Consider the following 15,292-nt stretch of genomic DNA (forward strand, 5'->3'; position numbering starts at 1 on the left):
GCTAAGTATCTACAGTTAAAATGTTACTGTATTATTAAGATTTGTTTTTTGGTCTAAATTTTGCCTGAAGTGAATAAAAGCGAGTTAATGGTTAATACCCCTTATTAGGCACCATCTTGAAATTACAAACTTGAAAAAATACGCCTGGTACAAAAACGGTTATGGTGTAATTTCCCCATTTATGACGTCCATTGAAGGGGTTTAGTTTTTATTTAATTTATACATTATTAGGGGCGTGGCCGCATTTAGCGAAAGGCAGTAGCCGTTAGCTGCTTGTTGGATGACACCTCGGCTACTTATTGTCGCTGAACTTAGCCTCTTCCTGTTCGCCGTTTCGTGTGTCGCATTTGAGCATTTTTTTTGTGCAACGATCGCACAGACATGGCTTTCTGTGCTGTTTATTGGATTAACAAGCCGTCAAAGAAGTTTGTGCTCCAGATTTTTTGGTGAGTGAATCAAATATTAATATAGTTAGCAACTAATTAGCAGGTGTCTGTTTCTTGCCTCGTCAAACCTGGTGTGGTAGTTATTTATGTTCGATAGAGTCTCTTTGCTTCTTTATTTTTTAAAAACAAATAGACTCTCTTTCCTTGGGAAACACGTCTTACTAGCTAACTTGAGCATGGACTCGATAACTGTAAAAGTATTCGAGTTTGATAACCGTTCCTTCTACCCTGTTGTCCAAATATGGCACTTCCGGCTCATAACAACCAACATGGCGACGGCCATGGCAAGTCGGCGATTTTAAACGGCGGTTGACAAACTAAAGAAGACTAACCTACTTATAGTAAGAATGCAAACCTGTTTTACAGTTGTCATTAGTTGAAAAACACATTGTTCAGGTCTGTTTCACTTTGACTTCAACCCTCTGTGGTACGTATTATGATGCCAGACGGGAAACATTTGGAGCGGTTTTTTTGGGTCATAAATAGACTAAATTAACATAATTTTTTATGCAACACTGTACCATAATTATAAGTAATGAAAACAGAAAGCTAATGTTTCAAATTTGAAATACCTGGAAAATACTCGATAGCCTCAACATAGCCTATGCATGCCATTTGAAATGTAGAAACATTCAAAAATAACTTTTTTTTAAAAATTTTTATAAGATTGCATGTCTGCAGGCAACATTGTACCATTATGGAACAACCTATTGGAATGGATGTGTCGAAGAGTCTAAGCATTAAAATGTTGAGATAAAAAGACAATTATGATGACTGGTAGGCTTTTGAACAGTAATACACAATACCAAAATGTCACGGTGAATCCATAATGGTACAGTGTTGCTGCAAGGCAACATTTGCATTTTAACACGTTTACATTACTTAATTAGCAATACATAAAACTTCTAGGAATTTACTTCACTGAACTATCATTGTAAGGCAATTTTTTCCACACTGAAAAAGACGCTTTCATGTTTGTGGAGAGAAATGGCTGAGCTGATCCTTGTTAGAAAGTATGCAAAAAAGTGATTCAGCGTGGCCTTCAGAGAGTCATGTGACAAATTCAAACACTGCTATTAGTTCCTTAGGGTCCTGCGTCTTATTCAAAGTATTGCATCATAATTGGGGATGTATTGTGTGAGTGTAAAAGGGCAGAAAATCGTACCATAGAGGGTTTAGGGATCTGACTGGTTGATAAGTTGAAACTGCACTTATATTTAACACTCTTTCCATATTTTTTTACACACTTTTTGTCAAATCAGTTCAGTTCCTTATTTTCTCATTGAAATATATTTTATGCTTTTAAAGGGGAAAAGAATCCTCGCAACTGCTTAGGTTTAATTAACAAACCCTCCACTTAAAGGGGCCTTATTGTTATTGGTACGGTTGATTTCAACCAGGACAAGAAACTCAATTGTCTCCTTAAGCGCTCACCTTATGCGTCCCATTGGAATATTTGTGTACATGTAAACTGAAGGCTGCCGTGCTTGAGTGGCGTTCAGTGGAGGAAGGCAGGTCCTTCAGAGACACCAGGAGACCTCTTCAGTTAAGATGCTTTGATTTGTAAATACATTAACTCCCCTGTCTGACGTTTTAAAGGCAAGTCATCGGAGGGGATTTACATCATTTATGTGTAATGGCAAGAGCCTGGATAGATTACAATCAATCATTGTGGCTTCTGATGTTGGCAGCATGTTGAGGTCAATTACCTACAAAGATGTTTACTGTGAGTATGATCTTAAATCACTTTGTTTGGTATTTAAGTATCTTATTAGACTGGATCCAAAATGTAAATATTGTTTACTTATTGCAGTCAACTCTGTGTGGAGACTTTGTTTAGTATTTAATGCTGTGTATCCAACACTTTGCCTAAAGCAGACATTACCAAGCGGCAGATTAAATCCTTATTTGTTTTAAAACAGGTTATGGTAACAGCTGTGCAGAATGAAAATGAGAGAACGTTGGAGGCAATAAAATGTTAGCAGAAGACATATACGACATGAAACCATATTATTGTTGTGTTTGAACGTATTTTTTTCAGACTTTAAATGTCCGACTGCAGCTCCGTCCAGTCTGATTAAAGCAGCCAGTAAAACTTCTGGAGCAACCTGTTATGCTTTCTTTTAAATGTTTACAGCAATAATGAATTTTGGCACATTTAAACACTTAAACACATCACTGCTATTTCTGTTGAGTTTGACTTTTAAACTAATATTAGCATTTGTATTGTATTAAAGGGATAGCTCGGATTTTTGGACACCAAGTTGTATGTAATACTTGCTAGTAATGTAGTGCAGGGGTTCCCAACCTTTCTGACTACACGCTCATACCTGAATCGATAACGTTGCGATCCCTCCGTATTTCTGCGCACAGTTAAAGTATAAACTTCGTCTTCACGGGCTGTCATATGCCCATATGCTGTGTAGTTCATATATTTCACTGTTTAACACAGAGCTTTAGAGAGGCATCAGGCTTCTTGATCAAAGTTTCATGGGATGCGAAGCCGGGGTTGCCATGTCCGCGGTTTTTCCAGCTGAATTGGGCGACTTTTGAAGTGTCTTTAGAGGCACGAGGCCCTGTGTGGTTGCACATTTCACACAGTCTATTCGATGGTTCTGACTCCGCGAATGTTTGGAATGTCACAGACAACTGTTGGGTTTCGCGGCCCGGTGCTGAACAACCTACGGACCGGTAGCGGTCTGCGGACCGGGGGTTGGGAACCCCTGTTGTAGTGGATGCAAAGCTATTAGCTCACTCACCGAGTCCCGTGGTCGGAGTTCTGGCCGGTTCAGAGTTTTTATACCAGTTAATCAATTACTTTAATAAATACCCGTTTAAAAGTCTGGATTTCTCTGCCTCTGCTGCTTCAATTTTTTTGTCGTAATAAGAAGGGATAAGATGTTGACTATTGTAGCTAAAAGTGAAGAATTGTATCATGTAAAAGGTTTACATCTCAAACATTAAAGTTGTATTTCTTTTTTAGAAAAGAGCCTAAAGCAAAGATATCAGGCTGCATTAAATGTATAGTTCTTAAGTGTGAGAAATACAGTGAGAGAGAAGAACAACAAAACACACTTGACCTCTAAAACATTTGTTTGTTTTACATAAATAGATTTGCATAGACAGGATATTTTGATCCATTTTAATATGATGGAACGCTCCCATTTCAAGCTCACCAGCGCATCACAACAACATCAGATGATTTGATAATGACTGAGTGAGTTAGCGAGTGACGGTACTTTCAGAGCCATACAGAGAGAGAGTTGCGACATTGCAATGGCGGATCATGGAGCATATTGGATCTCCACTGACGCGACTCTGTCTTTGTCATAAGGACATAAGGACAGTCCTTTTTACACATTACATTATCTTTCTAATGACTGCAGTGACTTCCTTAAGGATGATGTTTTAACACTAATTATATGATATAGGAAGGATGACGTGGAATAAATGTCAGTGTCACTAACTGGGTCGTCTTTTTTTCATTTTCAAGTTGTTTTCTGCCAGTTATTGGTCCTTCCTTGCCTCCCAGGTAAGATCAGCCTATTTTATATACTGAAACCTATATAAACAGCATATCTACAGTTATATGTTCTGCAATCTGGTACAATGGGAAGTGATTATAGATATGTTATTCAATGATTGTGTGACCTACGTATGAGGAGGAGGGGGGTTCTTATATTCTAGCAGTGTTTACTACAAACTCTTTGGATTTGTACACTCACATTGTTGTAGACAGCGATGTTCATTGTTTCCCTTTAGTATTGAGCCTGTCTGTCAGTTCATTCAGGATGACAGTAATACTACGGGCTTAAATATCAATAGAGAACAAACCTTATTGTTTGATGTCTCGTCTCTGATAGGTGTGCCGATCAGATTGAATGGTCCCAGCTCGACTCAGTGTTCTGGGAGAGTTGAAATCTTTTTCAACAGAACCTGGGGAACAGTCTGTGATGACAGCTGGGACTTGAATGATGCCATGGTGGTGTGTCGTCAGCTGGGCTGCGGTACGGCAGTGAGTGCCACTCGTTTGGCCCACTTCGGTCGAGGAACTGGACCGATCTGGCTCGATAATGTGGCCTGTTCAAGAAATGAAAGTTCTGTAACCGAGTGTCAGCACAGAGGATTTGGCAAACACAACTGCGGACATCATGAGGACGCTGGTGTGGTCTGTTCAGGTGAGAAAACGTTTTTGAAAAGTTGCTTTTAAAACATTAATTGTTATTTAAATGAGAAAGCATAACCAAATGACGAAAAAATAGTTGTATCTCTCTTGTGGCTAGGAACTCTAGTCAGCGATATGGGGTGTCTTGTCAGGACACGGGAGGAAGCGACATCCTCGTGAAGTAAAATCAGTAGGGCTTTTTACACTGCCAGTTCAAGGCGGGATTATTACGCCTCTGTTATGTTCCGTCTTGGGTGGGGCGAAGTCGTTCCACCATTGGAGGTAGTAACAGAGGCGCAACAGAGGCGCAACAGCAAGTGTTAAGTGTTGAGCAGGCAGGGCGGAACAGCACTGCGTGTGTGTATTTGTTTACACCACGTGCATGCTTTGCTTGTAGAACGACAAAGGTGGCATGACGATGGAGCTTCGTTACGGCGCTGAGGCAGAACCCCAGTGTAAAAAAGGCTACAGGTACACAGATGCACAGCGACTTAGGCTATGCTATCTCTACAATTAACTTGACCTCACAATATGGACTAACCACTTTATACACTTACAAGAAATAAACAGTGCTAAACAGGTATCAGAGACTATAATCTACAACAGAAATGCTTCTCAATAGGCTCCGTACAAGATAAAATATACTGCTTAATACAAACTAGCTTGTACATTGCTTCATACAGCTGGTTAACTTACAATATTACAGTATAAATTGCCAACAGAAGCTGTCTGTCTTTACAATACACTAATTAGCTCTTACTTGTGTTCATGAACGCACACAAACTGTGGAACCAACTGAAACTTAGCTCCTTAGGATCGACTGTTCAACCGTCTAACTAACTAAAATGAACTGCCATTCTCTGTGAACCAGTGAGAGCTGTGTGCAAAAAAGGTTGTTGCCTAGCAACGGGTTAAACTTTACTGTCCATACGTCTTCCCATTCCCTGAGGCTTTTGCACATGTCCTGTGCTCTGATACCAGGTTTTGAGATCAGATTAGTTGGGTCTGGGTCTACTCGCTGCTCTGGAAGAGTTGAAATCTTTCACAGTGGCGCCTGGGGAACAATCTGTGATGACAGCTGGGACTTGAAGGGCGCAAAGCTGGTGTGCAGACAACTTGGCTGCGGTACGGCAGTGAATGCCCCTGGGTCGGCCCACTTTGGTGAAGGAACCGGACAAATCTGGCTTCATGATGTTTCCTGTTCGGGAAGGGAAAGTTCTTTAAGTGAGTGTCAGCACGGAGAATTTGGCCAAAGCAACTGTGGACATGATGAGGACGCTGGAGTGGTCTGTTCAGGTGAGCAAACTTTTTGAATGTGATTCCAAACTCAGATAGTGGTGTAAATAACAACCCACCCCTACCCCTTCCTCATTGTGCACCGTATAAATGACAAAGCAGCAATAAAACTGCTTTAAAATTGAATTTATTTGCGTCTCCACCAAGCTGCCTCTTCACCAAACGTGGCACCAAGTGGAACAGCATCTCAGTCGGGAGTAGATCATGCTGGTTACGCTTCAGTCGCAATTGATGGGAACAAAAACCCCGACTATTTAGCTGGATCCTGCACCCATACGGCTGTGGGAAACAGCCACTGGTGGAGTTTGCTCCTGCCAGCCGTGTACAAGATCAACTATATTAGCATCAGCAACAGAATCGAGGGGTCTGAACGGATCAATAACGCTGAGCTCCTTATTGGGAATTCCCCAGAGAACAACGGCAACGACAACCCAAGGTAATCCTGGAGAATGTTACACGTGATTAACTGCCCTCAATATTTGTTTCTTATCCCATCAGACTTTATGCACTTTATTTACCAGACTTGTTTGCAATAAACCCAAATAACTTTTGAATCTCTCCTGTCTTAGATGCACTTTTATATACAGCATTAAAAGTGAAAGTACACGAACCTTCAACTGTGGAGGGATGATGGGTCAACTAGTCAACGTGAAACTCAGCGGCTCATACACACTGACAATGTGTGAGGTGGAAGTGTACGGAGGTTAGTAAACCAGAACTTCACAAGTTGTCAGAGGAGGAAACTGTCACAAAGAAATGTCTGGTACATTTTTAAAGGTTGCCTCTCTCACACCCTCCAGAAATGGCTGCTCCCACCTTCAGCGCTGTGGTGATGGGCAGGAACGTAGAGGTGGTTCAGAAGAAGCTGTGTTGGTCCGATGCCCTGTTCTATTGCCGAGACTTCTACTGGGACCTGCTGAGCGTGCGCAGCGAGGAGGAGCAGAGGGAGGTGGAGAAAGTGTTGAGAGACACCTCCTTCCCCCTCACTAAACATGTTTGGTTTGGCCTGCGCAGGTACGAGCTCCATTTCACCGAGGGTGGATGCTACTCCTCATTCAACTTTTACTTTGAAGTTAAAATGTCAAGGCATCACTTTTAGGTACCTGAGGGGTGACACCTGGTTTTGGATGTCTGGTGAGTCCATGAACTTCAGCTACTTTGAGACAGAATGGAAACATAATCATTGGCAAGACACCAGTCCCTGTGGTGGCGTTGACACCAGCGACCGCTTCCTCTGGAAGGATTTTCCATGTGATGAACACCTTAATTTAATCTGTCTGAAAGGTGAAGATCCAGCCTCATCGTTATAGAATCAACTTAGGTGTGGTGTTCATTTAATAACTGTGTTTAAAGCATCAACTTTATTAGAAAAGTTTGTTTATAGTGCATAGTAGTTATAGTTTTTGTCTCGTTCTTTCATGTTTTGTCATTTCCTGTTTTATTTTGAAAGGAACCCTGTCTCCCTCTTGTTTCAGATCACTTTACTTCCTGCCCCTGTGTTTCCCCGTGTCTGGTGATTGTCTGGCCCCTCCCTTATCGGTTTCACCTGTCATTCCCTTTCTCATGTTTAAATAGTGGCGTCTCCCTTTGTCCTGTGCCACTTCATACTTGTCTCATGTCAGTCGACCTAGCGTTTGCCTTAATTCTGTTCCATGTTCCTGTTCCATGCAAGGTCGGTGAGAGTACTAGCCAAGATTTTTTGTTCTTGCATTTTTGTCAGCTTAGAGATTTTCTTTGTTTGAATATTTAGTCTGGTGTCATGCATTTGGGTTCTTACCTGTCTAGGCAGATCGTTACACAGTCAAACAAACTGATGTTGTTTTAAAGAGCTTTAAGAAGAGAGGGCAGGTGTAGGAAAGTTTTTTTTTTTTTTCTGACACAAATGAACAAAGCATGCAACACTTTACCCTTACAGTTTATTAATATGTCCCTTCACCCCTTCTGCCCGGGCCTCTTCACAGACCTTCAGAAAGACGACGAAAGAGTGGAGTTCTTCAGCAGCACCAGACCATAAACGCAGCACGAGGGGAAGCTCGCGTGTCACTCAGACATTGAATTACTGTTTGGGGCTTTAATAATAAATAAATAAATAATTGGTATGCGCAGTAAATGAATTTGTAAGCATGGTTTGTTTGCAGATTTAGTAGTAGTAAGTAGTGCTGCATTCGACACACTTGATCATAAGATATTACTCGACCGTCTGGAAAACTGGGTTGGACTTTCTGACACAGAACTAAACTGGTTTGGTTCTTATTTAAAGGACAGGGACTACTTTGTGTCTATAGGTAAGTTTACATCTGAGCAGACAAAGGTGGAGTTCCCCAAGGCTCCATTCTTGGGCCTCTTCTGTTTAACATCTACATGCTTCCACTGGCTCAGATTATGGAAAACAACAAGATTAGTTACTATAACTATGCAGACGACACACAGATCTACATCACAATGTCACCAGGAGCCCATGCCTCCAGACAAGCACTCGTTAAATGCATTGAACAAATCAATGAGTGGATGTGCCATAATTTTCTTCAGTTAAAGACAAAACTGAGGTAGTTGTTTTTGGAGCTAAGGAGGAGCAATTGGAAGTCAGCGCACAGCTCCAGTCATTAGTGTTGAAAACTACTGACCAAGCCAGAAATCTGTGTGTAGTCATGGACTCAGACCTGAATTTTCAAAGCTACATTAAAACAATAACAAAGTTGGCCTACTATCACCTCAAGAATATATCCAGGATTAAAGGACTTACGTCTCGACAGGATCTAGAAAAACTGGTCCATGCATTTATCTTCAGTCGACTCGATTACTGTAACAGTGTCTTTACAGGTTTCCCTAAAAAATCAGACAACTGCAGCTGATTCAGAATGCTGCTGCTGGAGTCCTCACTAAGACCAAGAAATTAGATCACATCACTCCACTTCTGAGGTCTTTACACTGGCTCCCTGTCTGTCAGAGAACAGACTTCAAAGTACTACTGCTGGTTTACAAAGCAGATTTGTGATCTACTGACACAATACGACCCATCCAGACCACTCAGGTCGTCAGGGACAGGTCTGCTTTCTGTCTCCAGAGTCACAACCAAACATGGAGAAGCAGTGTTCAGAAACCTATCGTTTGTTTGTGTGCACGTGAACTGAAGGTCACTTTACCTGAGCTCTTTGAGCGCAGAGGAGGGGAAGTCGTTCAAGGACACTTCAGGGTTGCAGCTTTTGGTTTGTAAATACATTAATCCCCCTGTTAGACTTATCACAGGCAAATCATCTGAGGTGATTTACATCCCTCATATGTCATAAGTTTTATACAAGAGCAAGATCTTGGATAGATTACAATCAGTCGCTGTGGTTTCTGATGTTGGCAGCATGTCGAGGCCAGTGAGCTGTATATGTGTACACCGTGAGTATGATCTTCAATCTCTTTTAAAGCTAATATGAGATCAAATCACATCTCATGTTTACTTATCGCAGTCGAGTCTGTGTGAAGTGTTGTTTAGTATTTAAGACTGTAACACGGGTTATGGTAACAGCTGGAGAGAAAGTTAGAAGCCACAAAAGGTCAGCCAGAAGCTGCTGCCAAAAGAAAATCAGCTTCTAAATTGTGTAAATGCTGTGAAATAACTGCAAACAATATTAAAAAGTTTGGCGTAATAGTTTTCTGTAGACATTGAAAGCACAATGCAGCAGCCTCAACCAGGGGCGTTTTTAGGACTTGAAAACACCTGTTACACCCTGGACACCATCCTCTGTCTCATGAAAAAAATGTACATTTTTGACATTGCTTGCCTTTAAATGATATGTTCTTCATTTGATTAAACTATGATACATATTTACTGCAAGATGTATTGCAAATGCAACAAGCCTCTCATGACAAAATCTCGAGGCTGTGTTACTATTGTATTCATCGTATTCAATTGCAGACATCTAGGTGGCAAACACAGGTGACAGAAATCAAATAGCAGGTGATTATCAATAAATGACAACTAATTGCATAGCCCAAAGAGCTGTGGCCTTGTGAAAGATTGTAGGGCAAACACGTAATGAGAATACCACAAACAAGAGCCAAAACGGACAGAAAGAACCCGTTCAGCGTTCAGATTTCCCGACTCCCTCGAATGCATCAGAAATGATCGATCCGATCTCCGTCCAATAAACGAGCATTTTAAAAGTTGTTTCTTCTCCTCTTGAGAACAGACCTGACAAAGCTTAATTTTACTTCTTACAAATCTGCATCATGACGTTGAACTTTCGGCAAAGGTAAGACCCGTTAATTACAAGACTTGGCAGAAAACGCAACGATATTGGCTAACAGAATATAATCTGTAATTTTACACATTTGCTTTGCTCTGCTCCATAATTCATGTTAGGCGGCGAAGTTATTTGTCAAGCTAGAAAACTGACACACACTCGGATAGTATTTTGGTAGTCATATTGTTAGCGAGTATGCTAAGGTTAGCCAACTAGCTGTAACGTAAATACACTGCATGAATCTGGAATTGTGCTTCGTAACCAAACGGCAAATTACGCTGGCCAAAGAGCAAATCATCACAAGCATTAGCTAACATTAGCTAGCTAAAACCCACAATATCTCAATGATATATATTTCACAGGCTTTGCGGCGATGTCAGCTTATTTGTCCAATAGCAAGAAAGCCAGTCCTGGATCTATTTGATCCCCAAAAGCCACCGAAGGTCTCTCCGTGATTCGAATGCACTGCCGATGTTCACTCTGCCTTTCATCTTCACGTTGGTCACTTCCTGTTTGGCCAGACGGGCTCCAATAGATGCATCTTTTTGGTTTTTATTCTTGTGTATACTTAGTGTTGGTAGAATCTTTCACAGTGCACCTTTTAAATATGTTATCGTGAATGAAAAGAACACAAGTACACTTTACCTCACATTAAACACAGCACACGCAAAGGGAATAATTGATTTACATGAACAAATTTGCATTGACAGGATATTTACGAACGAGCTTACAGGCAAAACTTATTTCGACTTGCTAATGACGACACTTGGCTTATCCAAAGGGTTCTTATTTCACGACTGTGACTGAAATCAGGAAAATGAAATGTTTACGATGTGTAAACATTTTTTAGATGCTTTTAAGCATCGTCTTCTTGTTGAATTTTTCAGCTTCAGTGTGGACTGTCTGAATAAGTAACGACTCTGTTTGTCAGTCTGGTTCCCATGCTGCAGGGTCGGTTGTACAGCCAGTACATTAAGTATTAGTATCAGTTAAAAGTCCTGTTACACTCAAACATATTGGTGGTATATTTGCATATGTGCTTTTTGCACTTGATGGAGGTGGAGCTTGAGTCTTTGTTTCACCTTCAAAAAAAAGTCAGCATAATTAATGTTTCCTTCCAACACCCCCAGCATACATATTAGGATTCAAACCAGTAGATTTGAAAAGTTTGTTAATAGGGAATTTATTAAATAATATACACTGTAACATGAGGGTAAATGTGGGAGCAATATCAGCATTACTAATTGAGTTTTCTTTTTCTTTTTTTAAGTTGTTTTCATCGAGCTACTGTTCCTCCCTGGCTTCACAGGTAAGATCCAATGAATGTACTATATATATATATCAATCTCGTTCCCATCAGCTATAGTCTGACGACGATATAGCCTCTGGGCACAACGGTGAACATGCCGAGGCACGTAGCCGGCGGTGAGCGATAAATGACTTCCTTTTCTGTGTGCAGTATTGTATTCAGAAAAAGAAACGTTTTTCCTGTGATTGACTTGAATCAACGGGTCTTACCTTCCCCGTAATTTGAACACCTTGCGTTATCTATACCGCTCATCCTGTTCAGGGTCGTGGGGGGACTGGAGCCTATCCCAGCTGACATTGGGCAAGAGGCGGGGTTACACCCTGGAATGATCACCCAATCACAGGGCTGACACATAGAGACAGACAACCTTTCACACTCCCAACTACGAGCAATTTAGAGTCACCAGTGAACCTAATGAGCATGTCTTTGGACGTCATCCTCCATCCTCCATTACTGTTCCATTATGTCTCGTCTCTGATAGGTGTGCCCATTAGATTGAATGGTCCCAGCTCCACTCAGTGTTCTGGAACAGTGGAAGTCTTTTACAACAGAACCTGGGGAACAGTCTGTGATAACGGCTGGGACTTGAATGATGCCATGGTGGTGTGTCGACAGCTGGGCTGCGGTGCAGCAAAGAGTGCCCCTCTGTCGGCCCACTTTGGTGAAGGATCAGACCAAATCTGGCTTGATGACGTGGCCTGTTCAGGAAGTGAAAGTTCTATAACTCAGTGTAAGCACAGAGGGTTTGGGACACACAGCTGTGCACACAGTGACGACGCTGGTGTGGTCTGTTCAGGTGAGAAAAAATGTTTAAGTATAATACAGCAATCTTTTTATCTTATCCTTGACTTATGACTTATGATCAGTTCATCCCCAAGTCAAGGTAGACTCCAGATATGAAGATAATCTTTCCTGGTGAACACGAGATATTGTGACTTTTGGTTCAGAGGCTTAAAAACAGGCGTTCCATTCAGAAATGTTTTGTGTCCTGTGCTCTGATACCAGGTTTTGAGGTCAGACTAGTTGGGCCTTGGGCTACTCGCTGCTCTGGAAGAGTTGAAATCTTTCACAGCAATGCCTGGGGAACAATCTGTGATGATGGCTGGGACTTGAAGGACGCAAAGTTGGTGTGCAGACAGCTGGACTGCGGTACGGCAGTGAATGCCCCTGGGTGGGCCCACTTTGGTGAAGGAACCGGAAAAATCTGGCTTCATGATGTTTCCTGTTCGGGAAGGGAAAGTTCTTTAAGTGAGTGTCAGCACGGAGGATTTGGCCAAAGCAACTGTGGACATGATGAGGACGCTGGAGTGGTCTGTTCAGGTGAGCAAACTTTTTGAATGTGATTCCAAACTCAGATAGTGGTGTAAATAACAACCCACCCCTACCCCTTCCTCATTGTGCACCGTATAATTGACAAAGCAGCAATAAATTATTCACTTTGTCTCCACCAAGCTGCATCTATACCAAACGTGGCACCAAGTGGAACAGCATCTCAGTCAGGAACAGTTAATGGTGGTAACGCTTCATTCGCAATTGATGGGAGTAGAAACCCCTACTATTATAATAGATCCTGCACCCATACACGTATACGATGGAGCCACTGGTGGAGTGTGCTCCTACCAGCCGTGTACAGGATCACACATCTTAGCGTCACCAACAGAGATAGGGGGGCTGAACGGATCAATAACGCTGAGCTCCTTATTGGGAATTCCCAAGAGAACTACGGTAACAGCAACCCAAGGTAATCCTGGAGAATGTTACACACATATTTGTTTCTTATCCCATCAGACTTTATGCATTTTTTTTACCAGACTTGTTTGCAATAAACCCAAATAACTTTTTAATCTCTCCCTGTCTTAGATGCAATATTATATACAGCATTACACATGCAACTACACGAGACTACAACTGTGGAGGGATGATGGGTCAATTAGTCAATGTGAAACTCGTTGGCCCGTATGGTACATTGTCTATGTGTGAGGTGGAAGTGTACGGAGGTTAGTAAACCAGAACTTCACATGTTGTCAGAGGAGGAAACTGTCACAAAGAAATGTCATTACATCTTGCTGTTTCTCACACCCTCCAGAAATGGCTGCTCCCACCTTCAGCGCTGTGGTGATGGGCAGGAACGTAGAGGTGGTTCAGAAGAAGCTGTGTTGGTCCGATGCCCTGTTCTATTGCAGAGACTTCTACTGGGACCTGCTGAGCGTGCGCAGCGAGGAGGAGCAGAGGGAGGTGGAGAAAGTGTTGAGAGACACCTCCTTCCCCCTCACTAAACATGTTTGGTTTGGCCTGCGCAGGTACGAGCTCCATTTCACAGACGGTGGATGCTACGCCTTTTTTTCTGCTTTACCAAAGTCAGCTGTGTTGATTAGGGATGCACGATATTGGATTTTTTGCCGATATCCGATATGCCGATATTTTACAACTCATTTAGCCGATTACCGATACCGATATTTTTTTCCCGCACACCTAATTGCAGAGATCATCAACTCATTTCTTTATTGGAATTAGCGTACAGAATAATGGTGATACTCTTATCACATTTGTTACAATGGTCGGGGTGACGGGTCTTGAGATGGTTAATCAAGTTTGTAGTGTTGAAAGACTTTGCCTTGGCTCCTCCTCGCATCACCGAAGCTGAGCAGTCATTGCAAATAGCAGTTTTGCGATCTATTTCGGACACTTTGAAAAACTTCCAAACCATGGACATTTAGGCTTCTAACTCTCTCATGCTGCAGGTAGACACACGTGACGTCATCACGCTGCGCCGCGCAGGTCTTCTTCGCGCCGGGGACATTGCGCCAAGGTCGGGCATTTAATCAAGTATGCAGCAGCCCATTATATTATCGGTTAATTATATCGGCGGATATCAGCTTGTTGGCCGATATCCGATAGTTCATTTTTAAGCCCATACCGATAACGTGCCAATAATATCGTGCATCCCTAGTGTTGATACTTCACTTGAAATTGCATGAAACACATTTAAACATTCAACTTTTACTTTGAAGTTAAAATGTCAAGGCATCACTTTTAGGTACCTGAGGGGTGACACCTGGTTTTGGATGTCTGGTGATTCCACGAACTTCAACTACTTGGAGACAGAATCCGTCTGGGAAAACACCACTCTCTGTGGTGGCGTTGACACCAGCGACCGCTTCCTCTGGAAGGATTTTCCATGTGATGAACACCTTCATTTCATCTGTCTGAAAGGTGAAGATCCAGCATCATCATCCCGTCTTTGTAATAATGTTAAATATAAAGTTCTAGCATCAACTTAGGTGTGGTGTTTATTTAATAACTCTTTAAAGCAGCAACTTCGTAGGAAATGCAACAGAAACGTTTGTTAATAGTGCAGCCAAACAAGCCATAAGAAGAGAGGGCAGGTGTAGGAAGGTTATATATATTTTTCTGACACAAAAGAACAAATCACGCATGCAACACTTTACCCTTACAGTTTATTAATCTGTCCTTTCACCCCTTCTGCCCCGGCCTCTTTGTCTTCACAGACCTCCAGAAAGACGACGAAAGAGTGGAGTTCTTCAGCAGCACCAGACCATAAACGCAGCACGAGGAAAAGCTCACGTGTCACTCAGACATTGAATTGCTGTTTGGGGCTTTAATAATAAATCATATGCATTTAATATTAGTTGCTGTTAGGGCCTGATCAGACAGAGCGTGTTTAAGCAGCTGTGGGCGGAGTAGTTTTTTCAAATCCCTATTAATGTGTGCAATGCTGAAATGTACATATCCTGCTCTTTGCTGTCCCTTATTCTCCCTCTGAGCATGTGTTTATGGGAATGTATTTATTCATGTGTTGGACGGGTGTAGGTGTGTGGTG

The 15,292-nt window shown here is 41.9% G+C and overlaps 1 protein-coding gene across 1 annotated transcript in view; it reads left to right on the forward strand.

Annotated features, from left to right (window-relative positions):
* Positions 1-715: 715 nt before the first annotated feature.
* LOC138603270 (scavenger receptor cysteine-rich domain-containing protein DMBT1-like) overlaps positions 716-15,292 on the forward strand; it is a 34,213-nt gene continuing 19,636 nt past the window's right edge. The window contains exons 1-10 of the mRNA XM_069674951.1: positions 716-734; positions 4,310-4,624; positions 5,593-5,917; positions 5,958-5,984; positions 6,200-6,343; positions 6,477-6,610; positions 6,708-6,921; positions 11,946-12,247; positions 12,457-12,771; positions 13,538-13,751. Coding sequence (XP_069531052.1) covers positions 716-734; positions 4,310-4,624; positions 5,593-5,917; positions 5,958-5,984; positions 6,200-6,343; positions 6,477-6,610; positions 6,708-6,921; positions 11,946-12,247; positions 12,457-12,771; positions 13,538-13,751 — 2,009 coding nt within the window. The remainder of the gene's footprint in view (positions 735-4,309; positions 4,625-5,592; positions 5,918-5,957; positions 5,985-6,199; positions 6,344-6,476; positions 6,611-6,707; positions 6,922-11,945; positions 12,248-12,456; positions 12,772-13,537; positions 13,752-15,292) is intronic.

Source organism: Semicossyphus pulcher, unplaced genomic scaffold (genome assembly GCF_022749685.1).
Source record: "Semicossyphus pulcher isolate SPU_LCO1_2020_fin unplaced genomic scaffold, fSemPul1.0.p SCAF_24, whole genome shotgun sequence".
Taxonomy (NCBI): Eukaryota; Metazoa; Chordata; class Actinopteri; order Labriformes; family Labridae; genus Semicossyphus; species Semicossyphus pulcher.